The sequence below is a fragment of the Anas platyrhynchos genome, chromosome Z, assembly GCF_047663525.1.
Source record: "Anas platyrhynchos isolate ZD024472 breed Pekin duck chromosome Z, IASCAAS_PekinDuck_T2T, whole genome shotgun sequence".
NCBI lineage: Eukaryota > Metazoa > Chordata > Aves > Anseriformes > Anatidae > Anas > Anas platyrhynchos.
In genome coordinates, this window is record NC_092621.1 from 11,002,570 (window position 1) to 11,025,969 (window position 23,400).

General features: G+C 43.2%; 1 protein-coding gene across 2 annotated transcripts in view; it reads right to left on the reverse strand.

Moving 5' to 3' along the window:
- CCBE1 (collagen and calcium binding EGF domains 1) overlaps nucleotides 1-19,566 on the reverse strand; it is a 93,698-nt gene extending 74,132 nt beyond the window's left edge. The window contains exons 1-2 of one of the 2 annotated variants that reach the window (XM_038170386.2): nucleotides 19,378-19,566; nucleotides 19,197-19,277 (exon numbers count right to left, since the gene is read on the reverse strand). In XM_038170386.2, the coding sequence (XP_038026314.1) occupies nucleotides 19,197-19,277; nucleotides 19,378-19,478 (182 nt within the window). In that variant the 5' untranslated portion in view covers nucleotides 19,479-19,566. The remainder of the gene's footprint in view (nucleotides 1-19,196; nucleotides 19,278-19,377) is intronic. The other variant, XM_038170385.2, reaches the window with a different exon arrangement.
- Between the last annotated feature and the right edge of the window lie 3,834 nt (nucleotides 19,567-23,400).

Sequence of the window (23,400 nt, forward strand, 5' to 3'; positions counted from 1 at the left end):
GGGCAGCCTGGGACAGGGCCTCACCACCCCTCACAGTAAAGAATTTCTTACAGATATCTAATCTAAATCCCCCTTCTTATAGTTTAAAGCCATTCCCCCTTGTCCTAGCACTCCACCCCAACAGAGCCCCTCCCCAGCTGCCCTGTAGCCCCCCTTTAGGCACTGGCAGGCTGCTGTAAGGTGTCCCCAGAGCCTTCTCTCCTCCAGGCTGAACACCCCCAGCTCCCTCAGCCTGTCCCCACAGCAGAGCTGCTCCAGCCCTCTGAGCATCCTCACGGCCTCTGGATCTGCTCCAACAGCTCTGTGTCTTCTTGTGCTGGGGGCCTCAGAGCTGGGTGCAGGGCTCCAGGTGGGGTCTCACGAGAGCAGAGCAGAGTGGGACAATCCCCTCCCTGCCCTGCTGCCCATGCTGTGTTGGCACAGCCCAGGACACAGCTGGCTTGCTGGGCTGCAAGTGCACATTGGCAGCTTATGCCCAGCTTCTCATCAACCAACACCCCTGAGTCCTTTTTCTTGGATCTGCTCTCAATGCATCCTCCTTCCAGCCTGTATTTGTGCTTAGGATTGCACTGACCCAAGCGCAAAACCTTGCCCTTGGCCTTGTTGAACCTCACGAGGTTCTCACCAGCCCAGGTCCCCCTGGATGGCCCCTTCCCTCCAGTGTGCCAACAACACCACTCAGCTTGGTGGCATCGGCAAACATTCTGAGGGTGCACTCGATCCCACTGTCCATGTCACGGACAAACATGTTAAACAGCTCTGGTCCCAGTACCTGCTCTGAGTGTCCCTGAGGAACACCATTCATCACCGGTTTCCACTTGGACATCAAGCCATTGACTGCTACTATTTCAGTCTGACCATCCAGCCAATTCCTTACCCAGAGTGGTCCATACATGAAATCCACATCTTTCCAATCTGGAGAAAAGGATGTCTTCTGGTACAGTGTCAAATGTTTGATCTAGCTCATTTTACTTTCAAGCACTACATTTGTCAGGTTGTAAAATTGACGCAGAGTATTACATTTCACTTACCAGTTCCATGAGGATCTGGAAAAAGTCATTGGTACTTTTTGCTTGTATATTTTTCATTCTATTTGTTTATATACAAAAAAATTACAGAACAGTGCCCATGCAGCACACGGCCAAGTATCCATGTGACTGCGTTACTCTAAAATTATCTGTCAGTACCTCTGAGCCCTCCTCACAGTTAGTTACCACTCACCAACTCCTGTGGGTGGCTATTTCTAAAGAGCTGTTAGTGTCCATATCTAGCACTAAATGTGTCAGTAACTCAAATATTTGGCAAGCTTGGACTTCTCTCTGTCAAGTGATCAGAATGCCTTTGGGGATGATCAGCCGCTGTGAGTCTGGTGACTCACAATTGAGCTGTCCTTCATCCATGTCCCAAGGACTTCAATAAATAAATAAATAAATAAATAAAAGAAGGTGGAATCTTACTCCAAACTTCTGAAATTTTGTATAATGACCCTTAAATATAGAAAGTCAGGAGAAAGCAGCTATAAAAGTTGGGCTGGCAGTTAATTGAGTGGCAGGGACATGTCTGCCTTGACTTCATCCTGTAAATCCTCATTGTATAGTAAGGTCCTACTCAGAGTAAAAGTCATCACAATTGAGCAATTTCTACACACAGTGGAAAGTACAGTCATAGCCTCTCTCTCTGGCCATTGAATCATTTCAAACTTGCTGCAAGTTTTTTTTTTTCTTTTTTTTTTTTTTTTTCCAGAAAGACTCTTATTCTTCCTGGCTGAGAAATACATGGAGAAGTTCCACCAAGAAGAGACCTCCTTGTAATAGTGCTAATTGTCCTTTCAGGATCCCTGTTTACAGTAGTATAGAAAGGATGTATTTTGTCTTCATGCACTCCTATGCAAACCCCGGGTCTGACCTTGCAGCCTCTGGAACAGAGTCACGTCTGTTCGGGAGATGATATCACTCATGTTGCTCCTGTATCAGCTTTCTGCTGGCATTGGTTCAGTTCTTCCTATAAGCAACAACCTCCCTTTCCCCAGCCCTCAGCTCATTTGAACCTTTTATTGGTATAACTGCTGTTTTCTCAGTTATTCCAGCTTTAAGGGTCACTGGAGAGTCAACCTCCAGGTCAGCTCCTTGCCCTGTTACTATTCAGAAACAAGCATCTGTGAAAGTCACCTAAACTCACAGAACAAGACAACCCAACTCTTCACCCTCCTAATAAAAGAAAACAAAGCCAAAGTATCCCAACCTGTAAACCAGCAGCCTCTAGACTGGGTTTGAGCAGGAAGTATACAGACAAAAGCTTCTCTTTTTTATATGTGTCTCGAGCCATCTAATCCCAGAACTGCCACTTTGAACAACTTAATAAAGAGCAAACTTTCTGTTCTTTGAACAACACCATGGGCTATTCCTCACAATTGTATCCCTGGAGATACTATATGATTGATGCTCAGATCTGTGGATCAGGTACTGAGAAAAACACACTCAAACATCTCCGTCCACTCTCAAAAAAGAATGCAATAAAATACCAATAAAAATCTATTATTTCAAGAATTCCTGCACACTGGTAACATTAGGGCTATAATTCTCTTTCAGCTTTTAAATCATGCTGTACAAAAGACTTACCATGATTTAGGTACATTTAAGAGACTCTAACATTAAATAAATAAATAAATAAAAATTATCCTACTAGGATTCAGAAGGAAAAGTCAACACTGAGGGCCAGACAAAGCATGCTCTGCTCCAAGCTTGCATGAATATGTTCCTTGAGAAAATATGTTCCTTGAGATATGTTCCTTGGGATATGTTCCTTAGGATATGTTCCTTGAGAAAACCTTCAATTTAAACACAATTCTGCTTGATGGCAAATATTTTCTATATTTCCTTGTTTTGTTTGTTTCCAGGGATATTTGTTCCACGTTAACAATGACAAGGGGGACAATCAAAAAGAGACGGCACCATCACAGGATGTTGAGCACAGCCATGGAAGTCATTCAGACAAGAGATAAGATTTCCCACGTTCACCGCTTTCAATAACAAAGCTGAAAGCCCAGCCAGAGCACCAGAGAGGAAGAAGCACCCGATACTGAGGCACCAGGCCATGATTTGTGAGACTGATGACTTCAAGCCTGCAGAACTCAGCCATAAAATCACATGCACTAGGGCAAGGCATAGAGCCGGTGTCTTTAACAGCCTGATTGTCACAACCCCAAATACTTCCAGGTACCTCATAAGCACAACCACAGCCTGGGGATGGCTGGCTTGTTTGAGATGAGGGTGGCACTAGTGCTGCCCACGTGAGCTAGGAATCAACTTAGCCAACTAGACACCTGGATGTGTAGCACACAAGGAAGAAAATTACTCTGCACACATTTCTGCAAGCTAGGAAGAATCTGACCTATGCAGCAGAGAAGAGAACTTCTCCAAGGTAGGTGCTTACATACCAATGCTTGCAAGAACCTATGACCATGCCCAGACATCCCAGAGCAAATCAGTTCCAAATCCAGAAGCCATATTTCCACATTACAATTCATCTATTGAGACCAATGTCTTAAAGCTTGGTACTTCATATTAATCAGCAGGAAAATAGCTGTACAACTTCTAAGTAGGACTGACTCGTACCTTTCCACAAGGGACACCACTTCTTTCCGCCTAGGAACCACTTCCCTCTTCCCATCAGATAGGTTCTCCATGCCCTGTAAACCTTGGCAGCCCTCCTCCTCACTGGTCCCAGGTCACTCCTCATTTTTGAAAGCAAACGACCAGGCTGTTCCAGTTGAGGTCTCACCACAGATTTGCACAGTAGGAGTAATGTTTCACTGGACACACTGCAGCACCACACTTGCTTGTCTCATTTCCAGTTCCTGTTTTCCCCATAGCCAGACCTTTGCCAGCTGATGAGTCTCTCACTTCCAGCGTCATCTCCTGATAGAGAGAATTGCCCCATTAATCCCTCTGTTCCAGACAGATCTGCCTTACCTCTTTAAATAATACACGGAACAACAAAGGGTTTTGATAATCCCTGCCGGAGATCAATTCCTGCCAAGTTTTGACCACTGTTTATTTTCTCTCATTCCTAAACATCTAAGTACCAAAGGCAATGATCCACCAAGCAAGATTGTTAGAAAAGCAGAAACATTCCAGTGACTGCATCTATTCCTGCAGGGAAATACTGGAGAAAGTCTGACTGAGGTGACATTTCTAAAGCAGAGGGTTTTTGCACTCCCCTTTGGCTTTTCTCAAATGATGGAAAAAGGGGGCATTTCTCAGCACCTCCTTATGGTGCTTGATTCCTCAGGGGAAAGCTCACCTCAGTTCCTTTCTAAATTCTAGGAAAAAATCCAGAGATTTCAGTGACATAGCTTTTTCCTTATTTATTCCAGTTAATGGGCTGTGTAGGCTCTTCACCACCATGCTCTGGCAGTTCGGATATTTCAGGAAGACTCATTCTGCACCTCTGCACTTCCAACTCTGCTTGTCCCGGTGTGAAAACTAATCCTGTATGGCTGGGGTTTCCATAGCCCTTTACCAGCTGCTACATTTCCTGGCAGAATATTTAAAAAAAAAATCTATGCATCTTTATGTACGCAATCAGACCCATCTCCCCGCTTTTCTCTCTAGGCTGATCAGATTGAGTCACGTCACACAACACAGTGTGAAGGTCTACAGGGAGAACAGCGTGAGCTTGCCATGGCATATTGCTGATGGCTGCTTCTCCCCTCTGGACATATCCAATTCCTGCTTTGACAGACCTAGACGTGCTCTCCAGTCTCCTGATCAGGATGAAGTTTTTCCCACCTCTACACTTAACTTGCAGCCCTATTTAACAAAGTTAAAATACTTGCAAGCAAATGAAGAAAATCTTCAAGGCAACTTTGCAGTCATCTGTACACAAATGTGTGAGGGCGAAAGTCACACATCTAGGAAGGAAAAATGCAGACCCTTGGTCAAAACTACTGGTGAGATGCTTTGATAACTAATAAGGGAAAAGGAAGTGCAGGCTCTGTCTTCGTGTTTGGAAATAGCATACATGACCCTAAACTTAAGCATCTTCTCTGGTCTCAGTAGTTTGAGGATGTTGATAAATGAAGGAGGATGCAGAGTAACAGAGAGGCTGACCTGAAGGGGAGGGAATATAGTGGATCAGCCTAGCTGGCTTGTCAAAGTCTTGACCATATTCTAAAATGAGATTTGTGATTTTTTTTTCTCATGTAAGTTACAAAGTGCTACCACATATGGGAATTACTCAATCCTTACCAATCCTATATTCCATAGGGCCCTATCCTTCATACATCCATTCCAGATCGTGAAGACACAGGGCTATAAATATGAAGGGCTGCTTGCAATTTCCAGTGAAGACACAACAGTCCACTGTGGATTTTCAAGATTTTATAAAATTGCACATCTTATATTTATTTATAAGCAGCCCAGAACTGCTGACTATCCAAACAAGTTATGTGAGAATCGAGCTGTTTTTTGTTAAAAACAATACCAATATGTTACTCACGACCAAAAATTAAACAAAAATCTATGGTGAGACGGAAAAGTGCTAAAAAAACAGAACCTAATTGTTCATATGCAACAACTGCTGAGTTAGACAATTCCTTGTAAAACACAATCATATTACTTCATCCTGAAGGGAACTGGGAGCCACTGCACAAAAGATGAATACCAGGCTAAATCCCATTTTCACCATCACTTAAAGCAACATAAATCTGGAGAAGCTCAACCAAAGACAATGGAGCTACATACAATCTGCATGGGTGCTGCAAAACAGATTTTGATCCTGGCTAACTTGTCTTTTCACAGGCAGTAGAAAACAAACAAGAGGCATTCTTGCTGTCTTGGATAAGACTGATTTGTTTAGCGCTTGTGTGTATGTACTGTCATATCTCAACCCAACTGTCTTCCCAGCAAATCCATGCTTTACCATTATAGATATATAAGGCATTGTTAGGATATTTTTAACTTTTTAGCAGTTGTTATTCTAAGCTTATTCAAAATTTTCTTTTGTTATGACTTTCAGCTACATGCTGTAAAATGAAAAACAAAGTGGCTAGTACTCTAAACACCTTACAAAGGGAGTGACTGACCATCCAGCTGTAGCCTATGAACTACCTCAGAGCATTTAACAGAACAGTACATTGTGAAAAATTTACTTTATAAAGAAATACATTTAAAAAATGATTTTGAAAACTAAAGAAATAAAGGTTTGCTATAAATGATACAAACAAAAAACAGTAGCTTTCTGTGTCCCTCAAAGTTTTTTAAAGATAATGCATTTAGTCTGATTTAGCCTAGCAAATAAGCTACCGTCCTTTATGTGTCTTGTTGTTTTTACAGTTGCTACCAAGCAATAGTAACAATAATTAAAAATTAGGGAAAAAAATGCATTTAATTGTAAGACTCATGCTTCAGGAACAACAGTTGCCAAAGAAGTCATTCTCTCCAAGAGGCCAACAGTTACACTTCATAAAGATATCACAAAAGGTTTCAGGGAGATCTTAATGCCTTCCAGTTATAGTGTGAAAGGTACAAAGGCATCCTCAATGAAAATTAACTATTTTGTCTCCAGTAATAAGGACGAACTTGAAACTAATGCCTTCAGCTTAGACATTTTTTAAACAACAACAACAAAATAGTTTCTAACAGAATATAGCATCTAATTCTGTATTTATCAAGAACCTGCTCCTCCAAAGAAGCCTTCCTCATAAACAGACACTACAATGGCTTTTCCTTTAGTTATTGAGATCCAGCTGCAGAGAGCTCATTTGACACTTGCTGGCTTGTTCAAGACTCAAATATTAGAAATCTCTGATTCTGTCTGTCATAATTAACAGGCAGCTTGGGATGATTTAAGAGCATTCATGGTCCAGGTCTTCCCCACAGCAGCTCTGTTTAGTTGAGTAGGCAACACAGGGTTGGAAACATTTGAATAGGACCATTCGTGAAACTTGCGTTCTCCAGCATGTCCCGCAAACACAAATCCTGTGTCTCCAGAGAGAGACACTACACGGGCTTTTCCAGCTGTTTGACCCTGCTTTGCAGCACTTTTTTTTTTTTTCCACATGCATCCCATTGTAACAGACAGGATATTGAATCTTTTGAAACAGATTCAATTTTCTGTAATTTTTCATCTTCTTGGCCACCATATTTCCAAGAACAAAGGTCAAGATGGCATTTAATGAAAGGATTACTATGTTTATTTTGATTCATTCTTCTAAAAAATAAGTACTACAAAGCAAAGCACCAACTGGACAATGTGGAATGTAGCCAGGGTCTTCAGTCCTAAGATGCAATTAGGAGGATCTGAACACAGTAAAACTTCCTCTCTATTTCTGTCCTGAAGATATATTTGTCCTGCATTAACTCTTTGTCAATTCCTTTAGGAAAATTCCTTGGAACACTTTTCTTTTCATTGGAACAATTTATAACTGTAATGGCTCTAAGGTCAATGGAAATGTTTGAAGTCTCTTTGCCCCGGTACTCAAAAATATCCAGCAGACCATATTTGCAAACTAGGATGTGTAAATAAATATATGTGTACATTAGCCATCCTGCTACTGACTACTTGTTTTCTCCTGCTCTTTTCACTCCACCACAGCTATTTTCGCTGGAGATGTTCCAGTGATGTACCATTAACTTATTCCCACTGTGGAAATACTCGGGATATTTTTGCAACATAAGAAAACATCACAAAAATCTAATTTGTCTCTCAGTGGATATGAAAAAATACACTTAAAAGGGACTTTTTTTTTTTCTTTCTTATCTCAAACAGTAGCATTTTGTTGAACTGGAATGACAAAATCATCCTAAGAAAACAAAGACCAGAGAGTTATTTGAAGATTCAGTTTACAGTGACCTTCTTTGCTGTAGCAGGAACGCTACGTCTTAGGGGTAAATCACCAAGTGATTTTTTTTTTTTTTCTGCAACACATAAATTAGTTTTTTTCCTTCATTTTATAGCTGGAGAAATAGCCAACACTGAAACCGCAGAGTAAAGCTTAGTGGGCAACTGAAGGCAGACTTTGGCATAACGTGGCTCATTGAGGAGCATGGAAACGTAGCCCAGGATCCAGGAGTATAGCTCAGCTGCTGGCAAGACCATCCTAAGGTTAAAAAACCTTGCCTCCCAGGGCCACACTGCCTTCCACTGATGTAAATCTGGAGGGGTGTAGAAAAGGCCCCTTCCAGGCACGTTCAACAAAACCGCTACTCAACAGCGGGTCAGTGTGAGGACAAGAAACAGCACAAACAAGAACCTGTCCAATAAACCCAGCTTGGAAAGTCAAGCAGAAGACTTGCTTCTCTGGTGAGATGCATTTGATTTGCTTTAACAACTTTTTGTGTTCTCTTTTCATGGAATGGTAACAAGAATTATGAAGTGGAATTCCAAAACTGATGCTATCTGGCATAAGCCCAGTGAAGTCTGTAGAGCTATGTATATGCAAACCCCTGCAATACTGTTCAAACAGCACTGTTAGTACCCACTCAGGGGACCAAAAGAGGGATCCATTGACACAGGTTTGGCTTCCAGGAATAATTGAGAAGTGACTAGCCCTGCAAATACATTTTACATGTATTCACGAATGCCGTGTAGATTTCATGAGATCCTGGGCCAGCTTGAAACTTTTCTGCAGGAAAAGAAGCTGATTCAAGATCAGATGCAAGGAGAGGGTTTGAATGCACATCGAATCTATTTTGAACCTACAGGAGTGGCCAGGAGTGTAGTTCTGTATAAACAGGAAAAAACAAACAAAACACAACTTTTGTGCAAAAAGCTCTTCACTAAAGCTATACCAATGAAACTCTTGCTTCTCTACAAGAAGTTTCAAAAATAAGAGGAAAGAGGACGTGTTAACTTGGTCTAAAGGATAACTCTTTCCCTCTCTCCCCACTAATTGTATACAGCAAATGCTAGCTGAACCTGAACTCCTGAAGCAGACTCTTACAAGACTGAAAGACTGAAATGGTCTGAAATCTTGGAGGGGTCGGGTTGTCCTCTCTTTGCTCTCTCATCCCTGGCTTAATAGCTTTGGTCTGGAAGAAAGGAATGGGGGAAACTGAAGGGCGAGCAGGACCAGGGAAACACATACAGGAGTAACATTTTAATAACTTCTCTTTTTCTACTACAGAAGCTGGAAGGCAAGCAGGACAAGGTAGAAAAAAAACATATCCCACATTCTCCGTTATTAAAAAAGCACAAAGTGGCATGTGGTTATTTTAAAAGTGGAAAAGCTTAAAGCGAGAAATTTTCAGTGAAAATTCCAGAAAATAAAACCCAACATTTTCTATAAGCCCCTTCATTTCTCAATTTTGAGATTTAAAGGAGTTTCACCAACTGTTCTGTAGATACACATTTTAAGAAGTGGATAGGTTGGTGCCAGTCTCTTGTCCCCCGGAACTGATAACAGAATGTGCAGGAACAGCATAAAACTGCACCAAGGGAGGTTCACACTAAATACATGGAAATTTTTCTTTAAAAAAAAAAATCTTTTTTTATTTTTCTTTTCTTTCTTGGGTGGTCGACCACTGGAGCAGGCCTCCTAGAGAGGTGGTAGATGCCCCATGCCTGTCAGTGTTCAAGTGATGTTTGAACAATGCCCTCAAGTAACTGCTTAAACATTTGGCTAGCCCTGACGAGGTCAGGTAGTGTGACTCAATGATCTTTGAAGGTTTCTTCCAACCAAACTATTTTATTATATTTTACAGACTCCAGGGAGTAAAACATCCTGTGGAGGAGACAGTTTCTTGAGGAGGGGAAAAATAACAACCAAAACCTAATGAGCTTTTTATCCAAATATATTATATATCAAAACAACAAAGTTTCTCTATCTGCCTAAGCAAATATACTATTTTCCATATAACCAGCACATTATGTAATATACCAAGTCAACATCTGAGGCACCACAGATGTCACAATCTGAGCCAACACTTACCCGTAGACTGTCTGGGCTATTGTGTAGACGACCAGCCTCACCATGACTGAAATCATCATGATACGGATTCCCAAGTGGACAGAGACCAGCCCAGACTACGAGCATGCAAGGCTGCTGCTGTTCGTTGCTCTTGCCTTAGGAAGCTGCAGTTAAAAGGATTTGTCTATTCCCAGCTGGATCAAGAGTTCACCAAAAGTAGCTCCAGTGACCCCTGGTTCTTCAAGTCTCTCTCTCACCCTTCACTTCTGAACCACTAACATCTACCAAAGACCCTCAACCCCATTTTCACCCGTTTTTTCTCTTCCCACAGATGCTTTTATAAAGATTAAATAATTTTCCCCCTTGGCTATTTTTGTTTGAATTATAACTCATTTCAGCTTTCAAAGGCAATAATCTTTAAGCTAAGGGTTTTGTCAGAATTCCAAAGAGCAATGTTTAGGAAACAACACTGCTTTTTGATGCAGCTATAATAATATACAACACAATGAAAATTGTGTATGATAATAGCATCTTGTTGAATAGGCAAGATGTCAGATTTACAACATATTAAATGTGTTGAATGTGATCATAAAGATATTAACATTCCACTGAGACATCAGAGCTCCAGGCAGGAAGTTATTTACAATGAAATAATGCATCCAATTTGCTCTTTTACAAAAATAATACCGAGCATACTTTTTTTGTGTGTGTTTTCACAAATTTCTAAGTTGTCAGCATTTACCCGTTGCTCGTAAAATATTATTGTAATAGTTTGTGTACTCCTTCAGTCATTTTGCAAGCTTCACCATCTGACTTTTTGGACTTTGGCATTTTGGTACAGAGAATTAGCTGTCAACTTGCCCCCTCGAGGGAGGGTAATGAGTCTATCAAGTCAACATGACAACTGCTGTTTTATATTGGAAGCTATGCAACACCAATTTCTCCATAGAAAGACTTTTGTTCTTTATACACTTGCTAGCCCAGATGAATATTGTCCTCTACTTCTCCAAACTCTCTCTGCTCTAACTTACCCTTGTCTTATAATAAGCCTATTCATTCTCCAAGCACAATCCCTTTAAATATTCAGATTATAGCTTTGATTTTTTTTTCTCTCTTGTGTACGCACTGCCTTAGCACCCAGCCCATTTGAAAAGAAAGGAAGAAAAACTGTTTGATGTGTGCTTACTGCTGAATGGTTGCTTGTATCAATACACTGAATATAGGCACTGTGCATTTCACCTTATTTAAATTCCAGTGCAGGTTATCAGTTAAAATGGATGTGGTTAGATCTTAAGTTTATCAACAACAACAACAACAAAAACACACACAAGTACGTGCTTGCAATAGCTGGGTGTAAGCTAAATGTTTTATGGACTCGTACCTCATTGTTTGAACCAGGATCAACAACAAAATCAACACAGCGTGGTGGAAAACACTCTTTAAGCAAGAAGGATTTTCCAAATGCAATTAAACTCTGGGACTACTGTCTGCAACTGAAATTGTTTTTCTCTTCAATTGTTAAACAGAGCAACCCTCAACGAGATCCAAACGAACTGCTTTTTTTTTTTTTTTCCTAAGCCAAAAAGAAACTGAGTCAGCACTGTATGGATTCAGCTCTCCATTGTTTGTGCATATAATTGGAACATGAAAGAAAAGGCAAACTATACCAGCAGAATGACATTTGCTACTGTTGGTTTACAAAAGAAGCCAACAACAGTCTGAAAACTGAAACTGAGCAATAGAAAAAAAAATCCGGGCAGAATTTGAGGGGAGGTTTTTTACTCTAAATCAAATGTCAGCTCTGTTTACTTGGATGCTCAAGTCTCTGCCTCTTAGTTAGTTTGAATTTTAAAGACAGGAGCACTGCAGTGACACATGGGGGTCTGTAGGAGACATAAGCAATGCAAGCCAAGGGTACCGGCACAGATCTTCTCTCTGTCCATGACAAACCAAGCCCACTACAATCCCTCTGACCCCAGCAGCTCCAGCTGGCGTGGCAGCGATACCGAACACTCAGCAATGATTCACACAAGAGAAAAGTCATCTTAGGACTCATGGCACTGAGGCTGAGAGAAAAATAAAAGAACAAACTCAAGGATAGGAGAATTCAGCAGATTATCAACAAAAAGAAAAAAAGCAAGAAAGCAAGAAAGCAAGAAAGCAAGAAAGCAAGAAAGCAAGAAAACATATATCACATATTCCCCAAACTACCACAATCTGAAATGAGATACATCCCAGGTAAATATCCCTGCACATCAGCCGTATGCACCACATAAGGTATCTTGCACACATCTGCTTTGCATGATCTGGTTGCACAGCAACTGCTGTCCCAAACACGCAATGACACAAAAACAGACAGGCGCTGCTAAAAGTCCCCAAAACCTGTCCCCTGAATGCTCCTCCTATGGGGCAGTGACTTTTCCAGCAGCATATGGGCTGTTCTCTCTCATCTGGGATGTCTAAAAAGCTTTATCTATTTCACTGAGTGTAGTTTAAATATTTCACATCCAACTACTTCTTTAAGCACCTGCCTGCATTGTGCTCCTCCTGCTGTCCCACAGACCTGCACACCACAAGAGGGGATGGAGATTTCCTAAACCAACGAAAGAAAGAGGAGAAGAGGCAGTTGAGGGATGAGGGAGCAGCTCCTGTAGCTTAGCTCCAAGCCCAGTCAGGAGAACAGGCATTTCCCCAGGGTGCGTGAGTGTGGTTTTGTTTGTTTTTAGCTGATGCTTTGTTTGTCTGGGTTCTGCTTAAGCAGATGGAGTCTGGAAGTGTTTAAATTATACGTCTTTGGGAAGTGATTACCTCCCTTCTATCTCACACATACATGTCGCACAAGCTACCAGCAAGCTAGAATTTCTCTTTTTAGTGTCTTTACCCATTTTTCTTTCTATCCGTTTCTGTTTCGCCCCCCTTTCTTCTTCTTGTTGCTTCATATATTTATCCTCCCATCCCTCCCTCTTCTGCCTCATCTCTTCGGACCATGACCAGTGCAGAACGATCCAGCTCGAGGGGTCTCTGCCTCAGTGGGAGCAGTAATACCAGTATTAACTACGTCCTGCTGCTAGCAAGAGTGGCTGCAATCACGCCTGTAAGGACAAAGCAGCCTGACCTTAGGGAGCGCATACAATACTCAGGATAATTACAAAAGTCATATTCCCTTTGGCGGCTGATTTTTATTACATATTTTGTATCAACCACGGGAGGCCCTGGGGCTACAATTCTGTTCGTCTGGAGCCTCTGTGCTAGACGCCATGCCCAGGAAAGTCGGTTCTTGTTTAACCCTATACTCCGTGGATGCAAACCATAATGCGATGCACCTGGACTTCATTATCGATCGAACCACCAAGGAGGGCACTTCAGACACAGCTCTCGGCTCGCCAGTTTTAAAGCTCTCCAAAGTGCTTTGAAGTGAACATGAAAAACTTCCGGACTACACGAGCAGCTAGCTGCCAGACCTCATCCTTTAATTGTAGCACTATCTACCTAAGGGCACCACTCTCAGTAATTAGGTAGTGTTCTGAAGGATCATTAATTATATTGCCTCATTTGGGAGTGAGCTGAATGCGCTGAGGAGACACCTCCCAGTAAATCCACAGCACCACTGTGTTTTACTGCATGAGGCTTTGCTCCAGCCAGTGACACCCGTACCTGACATCTCAGGTGAGCTGTGATGGAGCACTAGAACAGACTGCCCAGGGAGGTTGTGTAGTCTCCTTCTCTGGAGATATTCAAGGCCTGTCTGGATGCCTACCTGGGCTGCCTGCTCTAAGGAATCTGCTTTGGCAGGGGGGTTGGATTTGATGATCTTTCGAGGTCCCTTTCAACCCCTTCAATTCTGTGATTCTGTGGAAGCATTCCTAATCTCACCAAAATTCAGGAATAATAAAGATCTTTAGCTGTAGGACCTAGGACAGCCCACAAGTAGGGGTATGTCTGTGGTGCTACGCTTATCCAGCAGATACTCACAGCATTCCTCAGTACCTGACAGCAGCCCTTTTTCCTTGGCACTCGCAGATAAGGGAATCAAAGCAAACCAAGGACTGACTGCATTCACAACTCTGATGCCTTAACCTGCTACTTTCTGTGCAACAGTGAGAAAAAACTTATGGGGGAGCTGAGACAGATGCCTTACCATCATAGTAGCATATGCTGTTTTGCGAGGAAGCAACGTACCGAAGCTGAATTTTATTTATTCCTATGAACACCAGTCTACATCTGATAGCAATTTACAATAAGATTGTTTTACATATATAAAAAAGCAAAAACTTGTGAACTCAGAGAATACTTGTACTTGTTGCATCTCTTCCCAAACAGCGTGCTAGCCAGCTGGCCCAGAGCACGTACAGGTGAGGCAGAGCACAGCACACCTGGCAGGGATGTGCCACATCGCAGAGCTGCCAAGCAGCTTGGTTTATCATGATGGTCTGATACAGAGCTCAAAGCTCTGTACCTGCACATCATGGGCTGCTTCATAGGACAAACAGATTGATAAAATAAATTCTGACACTCCTCATTTTCAATCCAACCCCCAAGTAACACAGCTGCAGCTCCTCTCAGCAGCACTAGCAGGATGCATTGGCACGTTTCAGATGCGGCGATGCTGCCCTGAGTGACGTGCAGACTTAGCGGCTCATGGCACTTCACCACTGAACTACGTGCGAAAGAAGAATTCTTAGTTTATGGAAACATAAGGAAACTCTTTTGGCAGCTGTGGAATTACAGCTGTTGTGTATGTTTGCTTTCCTAAAACAAAAACAAAATTCAAAATCTTATTCGCTCTTAAATTTTCAGCAAAATTCTGCCATGGAGTGCATTACCCTGAAAGATAACCAGAGACTAAGCAGTACAGTGCTCTAATCAGACAAATTTATTGTTTACAATATTATACTGTAATGTTAATCAGGGCTCTTTCAAATCTATTAAAACTAAAATGATCAGCAAAGCTTCAGAGAGGAAACAACAGCAGCAATAAGAAACGTCTAAAAAGAAAAGGAAGGAGATAAGATGACAAAATGTCATCCTTGTTTACTACAGCTTAAAGCTTCAAAATCATATACTGCATTTCTCTTTTTCCTGTTGGGAAGCTCTGCAGCATGCTCACCGAGTATCTGGGAACAAGGAATTGCATACGGTCCCCAAGGGCATATTAGTGAAAGTGCTGCTCTTTGTGAAACAGCTACACTCAACTTACTTGCAATTACTTTTATCTTATAAGAATGTGCAAAATGATACAGTCTATAAAAATAGTAGGCTGCACCAGCAACATCAGCATTCTAGAGAGTAAAAAGAAATGCTTTTCAAGGCATGTGATCTCTGGTTAGTATCAGAATTAAGTAGGGCATAAGAATAAATGTATTCTCTTCTGCAGTATGATTGATTTTTTTCTGTTTTGTTATGAAGCATAGAACTATCTTTCATTGCAAAATTTAAAATCTGAAACATAGGGAGGGCCTCTGTAAAATACTTTCAGCTGCTAATTATCAGGTGAAGAAGCTGACAGCTTTCACAGAAACATGTTTATCCTGTTTAAAAAAAAAGTCTTACTCTAAACCACTGACAACCTCCTACTCCCTGCTGGTCCTGCAGAAGGATGGCCTCAGTCACTATGTGCAGAACAGGATCATACTCAGCAACCTAGGGAACCTGCATCCTTCACTTTTAGCAACAGATGCACAAAATAGAGAGAGCTCATCACGACTGCAGAGCAAAATGGATAAATTTTTTCACCAGTCCAATTGTATGTCTTAAAAAATAAATCAGTTTAGTCAATTTGATATGCAAATTGAGCGGGGATTAAGCTAACAGTTTAAACTTACTAAAAGATAAAGCACCTCTGTTGGCCCAAGGAGGCAGTAGCTGAAGTGCTCCTCCAAGATATGCAGATTCAGGTTCAAATTTCCACCTGTCTGATTCAGGGCAAAGACCAGCCAAGCGTACTGGGCACTATCAAAATCTGCATACCACTTTTGTTAAATTGGTCCTTTTTTTATCCACAACTTCTGAAAAAGAGCAAAACTATTTATTTCACATAAATTTACAGCAATATTTAAGTGTCTGGCATACAAAGGAATTTACATAGTCTGGTGACACAGATATTCTCATTGTCCCATCTGTTTCATGCTTCAGTCTTCCTACAAGTGGTGACTGACAAATAGCTTCCTACCAGCAAATGTTTCTGCTAAGTCTCGGTATTATCATTCCAAAACATGCTCACTGCTCTCTCCAAATGTAATATTTAGGTTTCCTACTATAGGACAGTTAGCGGGGTGATCAGGCTTTGCCGGTTCTTAAGGAGAAGGCACCTCTAATTAACAAACTGATGACTCCTGAACTTGGGATTCTGTGTTGCGAGGAGTACAGGTAGGGTGCACAACATGAATTGTCACATGCAGGTGACAGCACGTGGAAGCACTGAAGAAAGCTGCAGTGCCATTCATCTCATTTACCATGCCAGCAGAGTTGTTCAGAAGTCTATCTGCTCCAACTGCCTTTTGCATCTGTTCCTCTGTACTCTTATGAAAATAAATACAGAGAACATCTAAAAAAATACAAATAAACCCAAGCCAAGGGCCAGACTGCACACATTCAAAAAGGAAAAATACATCTAATTATGTACAAGGTTGCTATGACCACAGGGAAAAATGCCAACGTATTCTCAGTGCTTGGCCCTGCTTTTGGCTTGGCCCTGCATTTGGATCATTTGTATTCACGAGTAAATCTCGTCAAAGAAATTTTCAAGATTTTTTTTTTCGTGATGAAACAAAGTTTTTTTTTTTTTTTTTTATTTAAGTGCTGTGCAAACATGCTGATTTTCTTGAAAAATTCCAACAGGAGAAAAAAAAAAGGATAAAATTGTGTAGAGTCAAGAACTCATGCTTTCAAAAACTACATTTGTTCAGGAATTTTGACATCTGACTTAAAACGTGTTCCTTTTTTACTTAACTACTTGTACAGCAGATCATCAGTAGCAGTGCATGCTGCTGTATGCCTGGTGTGTTATGACATGAACTGAAGTTTGTGTCAATCTGTTTAATCTCTACACAGAAAAAACACTTTGACCTAGAAAGAGATTAGATGTGCATGCCATTTGTAAATAGCTGACATCAAGTATCTCTTTAAACTTTCTCTAACAATTTAATTACTGTATGATGTATAACTATCATTACTGTGAGATGGTGAAAAACAGAGTAGAAAAACAAAAAATGAGATTTGTAAGAATAAATACTAGAGCACCAAAAATCTGAGGTGAAAGTTTCCTAAAGCCAATGCTGAGTTTCTGTCCCAGCTACAGTTTTTTAACCGTCCACTTTCACGCCCAGATGCCAGAACTGAATCCTAAGGTACCTGGACGTCCTGCGAAATGAAACCCACCTTGGGACAGCACAGGCTTGGTCAACACTTGCATATTTCCTGGCATCTCACTATCAGCTCCAACCTCCCAATATCAATTAATCTAAAATTAAAATAGCCTCTGCGCAAAACTGCTCTGCTGCTTTAATTTGGGTGATGCTGCCCTGCTCCCTGCTTCATGAAGGAGCTGACAGCGATGGGGACGGAGCCTTCCTCACCCGATCCTAAGGGCTGGACCCTGGAAACATGTCACTGTATGGAAATCAAAATATATTTTCTTTTAGGGCAAGTCCTAGTACCCCCAGACATTGATAAACTTTGAAAACATGAACCACAACAACCTAGAGCACAATACAGGGGTCTGCAAACTCTTGTTCACCGTCTGTGCTGATTTGGGATGGTGAATGCTGCTGGGGAGCATGCAGGGGGAGAGCCGGGAAAGGGTCTGCACAAGCAGAGCCCAAAGGTCAGCAGAACCTCAGCAAGGATGAAAGGCATTAGAAGCGGGACCTGGCAGCAGGACAGAATCCTGCTTTCTCCACACAGTGACCCACAGCAGCCAGGGGAGCCCGCGAGGTCCTCCTCAGTTCTGCACAAAGCAGACCTGCTTTGCAGGGCTGGATCTGGGGATACGCAGCAGCGAGGATGTGACAGCAGGACGTCCATGCGTGCACTCTACTTTTGCAGCTCCTGCTCCAGCTTTCTCCTTCAGCAGCTCCCCCCTCTCTCAGCACAGCCTCGTCCACCCCAGTGTTATGCTCCCGAATCAGAGAAACGCTGGAGATTCAACCAGGCACTTTTCGTCCCTACAAGACCTAAGTGCTGCCTCTCTCCAAAAAGTGCCACGTGCTGGAGAGCTGCTTACAAGGGGCTTCTACCTCACCTTCACAGGACGGGGAGAAAGCAGACGAGGGAGGCAAGGAAAGAAGGGCTGTAAGGATATAAATGGTGCTGAAAATCAAGCAGTGCTGTAACACTTTCCCAGGCGGGTGCATTGGCAAGGCACAACGCTGCTGCACCACTCAACTACAGCTCCCAGGTACTTATGCCAAAGATAAAACACTCTGGGAAGAAATGAAAGATCTCTGCAACACTTCTCAGAAGCACCAGTGTACCTTATCGCATTTTTGGCTCCCTGGCACACGCACACACGCATGCACAAGCAGCGCAGAGTCAACTCCACAACGCAACCTCTTGGAAGAAGCAGCTTTCGTAGATGAAACGTCTCGTCTGTGTGGATGGGACTAATCAGAGGACATCAGTAAAGGGATACGTGTGTGCTCATGCTTTGTGTATATTTCTCCACAAGCACATCTATACTGTCAAGTGTTCTGGGACATTTATCATCATTAAAATGGTTTTAAAATTCTTCTGAAAACAGATGATGTTTCTCAAATACACGGTTTAAAAAAAAAAAAAAAAAAAAAAAAGATAGAAAACACACGGCTGGATTCAACTTACTTAATTTGAGAGGCCTCTGACGAAGTCTCCCCCAGAGCTGGTTGCTGAAGCACTGGCTCATTCTAAAGGGCTGATTCATCTATACCTAATGTAAACGTCCCTCCGGCTGGGATGAGCCCAGCTGATTTCACCGATTACCCCGTAATCGATGCAGCTCCACCACCCTCCTGGATGTACCTACCCATCCAAGTGATGGAAGCCCCTCTCAGGGACTGAATCAGGCAGCACAGGGCACCCAGACCCCCTCGCAGCGCTGCTACTGCTCTGACATTTGCAGCGCGCTCCTAACCCCTTCCCCTCGGGGATGCCACACGTGAGAGGGACACGACCACGGCACCGTTTTCGCAGCAGTGGGCATGCCGGGCTGGGGCAGGGGCGAGGAGAGCAGCTCGCCACCGACACGCGTGTGTCGCCCACGCTCATCCCCGGGGGGAGCTCCCACGCGTGTCCCCCGCGGCTCCGCGCTCACCTGAAGCAGGTGGTGAGCTCGCCCGTGGGCTTCAGGCAGGGGTAGCGGGTGGTGGCGATTTTATTCTCGGAGCAAACCTCCCTGCGGGAAGAAAGGCGCACAAAAAATTAATAACAAGACCCGGCGGCGGGTGGCAGGGCGACGTGCAGGGGGAGGGCACCGAGGAGGGGACTTCACCCACCTGTCGCCGTCCTGCGGCTCCTCCCGGTAAGTCCAGGCGTGCCCCAGCGCCAGCAGCAGCAGCAGCCGGAGCGGGGCCAGGCTGCGGGCCGGCCGCCCCATCGGGCCGCCTCTCTCTCCCCTCCGCTCCTCGCCGGCTCTGCCCGCCCCGGCCGGCGGCGGGGCTGCGCCGACCGCCGCTCCTCCCGCCCCGGCGTTGGGCCGCCCCCCGCCGCCGCCAGATGTGCCCGCGGGGAGGGGCCGCGCCCGCCCAGATGTGCCTCCAGATGTGGCCCCCAGGAGGGGCCGGGCCGCGGCAGATGCGCTGGGAGGGGGTCGCACCGACCCCCTGCCCCTTCCCGGCTCCGCGGGTGCGGGGAGCACGGGGAAAGGTGTGGGGCGGTGGGGGGGGCAAAATACAGGGAGGGAAAGTGATGGGAAGGGGAAGGTCCCGGTCCCGGGGGTGGCAGCGCTCGGTGCGCCGGCGGTGATGCTTTCCAGATTGGGCTTTATCTGAAATCTGTCTCCCGAAGGTACGGAGGGGTTCAAAGCATCGCTGCTGCGACGGCTGTTGGTCCCTGGGTACAGCTGCTGCTGCCCTGCCATTGATAAAAAAGAGATGAGCAACGACAAACTTGAATAAAACAGCACATCATCACCTCTGGCCTGTTGTATCATATCCTGCTTTCGTGGTTAAACCGCTGGGAAGCAGGGGAGAAAAACCACTAAACAGTGACACCTTCGCAAAGTCTTTGGCCAACGCATTGGCTTTCATCAGCAGCTAACTACCTAAAATTATGAAAGGCTTTGGGGAGATAAGGGTGTGCGAGTCAGCCTTACTATCACTTTCACCTGTAGGACAAATAGCCTCATCTAACAGCCAGAATGTACTCACATATTAATATTATTGTTATAAGCCAGACGCATGCAAGTAACAGACTGTAATTTCTGTACTAAGCCATCACAGAAGTAATAAAGGGGTGTAAGAGGACTCGAGCCACTTGCCTTCTATTTTTGGTTGGGCCACGGGGAGCATTTGAACAAGTCACTTCACCCTCTCCATGCCTCAATTTCCCCTGTCTCTAACAAGAAGGCTGAAATAGTTTATTACTACTATTATTATTAATAATAATGCGGATCCCCACCTATGATTTGGCTACAGTTAAGCTATTAATCCCTTTGGTACATTGTCCAGTACTCAGAAGAGGACAATAAATGAATGGACTTTTATTAGAAAACTCTGGGGTTTCTCAGAAATTTTCCTGACTTGTGGAACATCTGCTGTCATTGTGGTCTGCTGTACGCACCGTGAACTGCCAAATACAAGGCATTTGTCTGCTGTAAGTGCCACTGAATATTCTTTCTACGTCTGTGCTCAGTTAAGCAAGGGAGCTCTGTACGGCAGATTTCCCCCCACCCCCGGTTTTGTTGTTGCTGTTGATATGATGTTTTAAATGTTTACCCTTTCATAGTTCCTTCCTTCTTTTCCTTTATACAAATAATGAGTAAGCAAAGACAGGATTTGCTGTCTTGAAGCCTGCAAGAGCTGCGGGTGTTTCACACAGGGCTAAGTGCTCTGCAGATGATACAGATCTCCCACAGTCTCTCCCAGAACCTGTCCAATTCTGAGATAACAGGAGCAAAGCAGGACCCGGGTACTTGTATTCAAGCACCCATCAGACACCTGCCTCCCCATCATGTTCTTTACCCTCCCTCCCCAAGTGGAAAGTATCCAGTGGCAAGGTCTGAAATGGAGAGAGGCTTGCACTTCTGTAACCCCTGTAATTTCTGGCTATAGATAAGAGAAAATTTAATTTACCACATTCCAGAAGTGGTTACAGTCCCTCCAAAAAGCTCTAATTCTTTACAAAATTGAATCATACAGGAGAACAGTACCCAAACCCTTTGGATGATTTCCAGTCCTGGCCCAAGTGTCGTGACTTTGGAAGAAGTCTGATTTTAAAAGGCTCACTATATAGGCCTGTGATAGTCATATTTGCAAAGAGTTTCTCCAAAATTTTTAGCATTCAAAGCATATCGATTCGCTACCTGAATTGCTTAACTCCTTTCTCTGTTTTTGCTTTAATGCCTGCCACCCACATAGCATTGTCTAGCACACTGTACTATCTTTTTAATTAAAAATATTATAGCGGCTTACATACACTTTCATTTAACTCATGCAAACAGTCTTGTTAATATAAACAAGGTAACCTACAGGTGAAGTTAATCCTGCACTCAACTCATTGCAAAGCAAGCCCTAGAGTTTCACATATGAAAGAATTTAAATGGGATCAAGAGTAAATAGAAAAGAGGTTCAACAGCACCAGGCACCTCCATCCCTGCTTCCCAACTGGTAACCCTGTTACCTCTGAATACATTAAAGTTGAGGGTTTCATAATTTTGCTTCATCAGCTTTAATGACTTGCTTCATCTCAGCTTTAATGACCTTGCAGCTGGGGCCATCCTGAGAACAAGGCTTGCTTCCTGGTAAGTGTTGAAGGGTGGTGGTGGTTAAGGAAACAGTGAAATGTTCCTGTTGCCTTAGGGAAGGAATGATCTGGGACTGTTTTCATATATAGTAAATAAGCTGAAAGTGATTTCTCGTGCGAGGGATGCTTTTGCTTGTGCAGGGTCATGTTAGCTTTGACCTGCCCAACTCAAGCATGTATGAAGTTGATCAAGCTGCATGCTAAATTTTGGAACTCTCTCAAAGAAAGGGATGAGGAATTCAATCTAGTAAAGTGCTTATCAGCAGTTTTATTTATACTGTTTATGTAGGAATAGGCATTGTTTCCTACAAATCATTCATAATGATGTTGTTAAGTTAATAATACAAATTCAAGTTTCTTTTCTGGATTTTGCTGGTAACTGGAATATCTCAAACTTAGACTTTAATCACCACAGCTGAAGGGGCTCTGTCAGAAGAGCGTTTCCATACTGGAAAGGCACAACCTCTGCAGAATGGGAGGAGAAGGGCAAGCATGACTCTTCAGAAATACACTGAGGTCCTTTACATTCATGGAGAGCTCAGAAGATCTCAGAGCCTGTTGCATTAAGGTCGGTACAAATGCACAAAGAGGTCTGAAAGCTTAAAGGTGATGCTGAAGAGAAAAGATTATTTCTCCCTACTTTGTATCCCCACCCCCGAAAGTACTACGAAGTCCTGTTTTGGAATTTAAGATGTTTCATTGAAGTCTTCAGGGATATGCACCATGAATATTCTTAATCCATCTGCAACTGGCATTTGCATGGGTGCGTTTTCCGTCTGCTACAATTAAAAAGAGAGCAACTGGTTATTGTAAATAACCTTAATCCCACCACAGCATTGTGTTTGCCTCAAGTGTCTTTGTGGCAACTCCACCAGATCTCCAGCTGTCTGTGTTCGGGAAGATCAGAGCAGGACTGAAGGTGTAAACAAACAGAAAGCAGAAGTTTTATAGAGCATCTTGGGCGTGGGATACTTTTGTGATTTGAAAGGCCTCGTGTTGGACTTTTGTGAGATTCAGACTCAATCTGTCTAGATCCAAACTCACTCTTCCAAGGAATTTTGCACAGTCCAAGCTTAGTTGATAAATACTCACTTGGGCACATGGGGATTTCCCATGCCATTTCTGCTCCAGGAGGCATCTAGAGCAGCATCCCATCTCAGGCAAAAAACTGAACCAGATAATAGAAAAAAAAAAAAGTCTTGAATAATTATATCTAGCTCCCCAGAGAGACAAGGAGTTTCTTCCTAACCTTTTTGTGATTAACAGCATTGCCTGGTCTGTAAAGGCCATATACATTATGGAAGAAAGAGCCAGAGCAAAGGTAAAGAGTCAAACCAAGAATTATCAGGTATGATACATGGGTCTGAAGGAAACAGATCTAGGGAGAGAAATGACAGGGGAAAAAAAATGAAATGAGGAAGAAGAAGAGGAAAATCGAGGAAGAGAAAGGAGTTGAAGAAATGCCAGGTTACCTTACAGCAGGGGCTGAGGGCTGCCTGGTCTATCTAGGTATTACACCCTGAAAATGGATGGCAGAGTAGGCAGGAGAGCATACA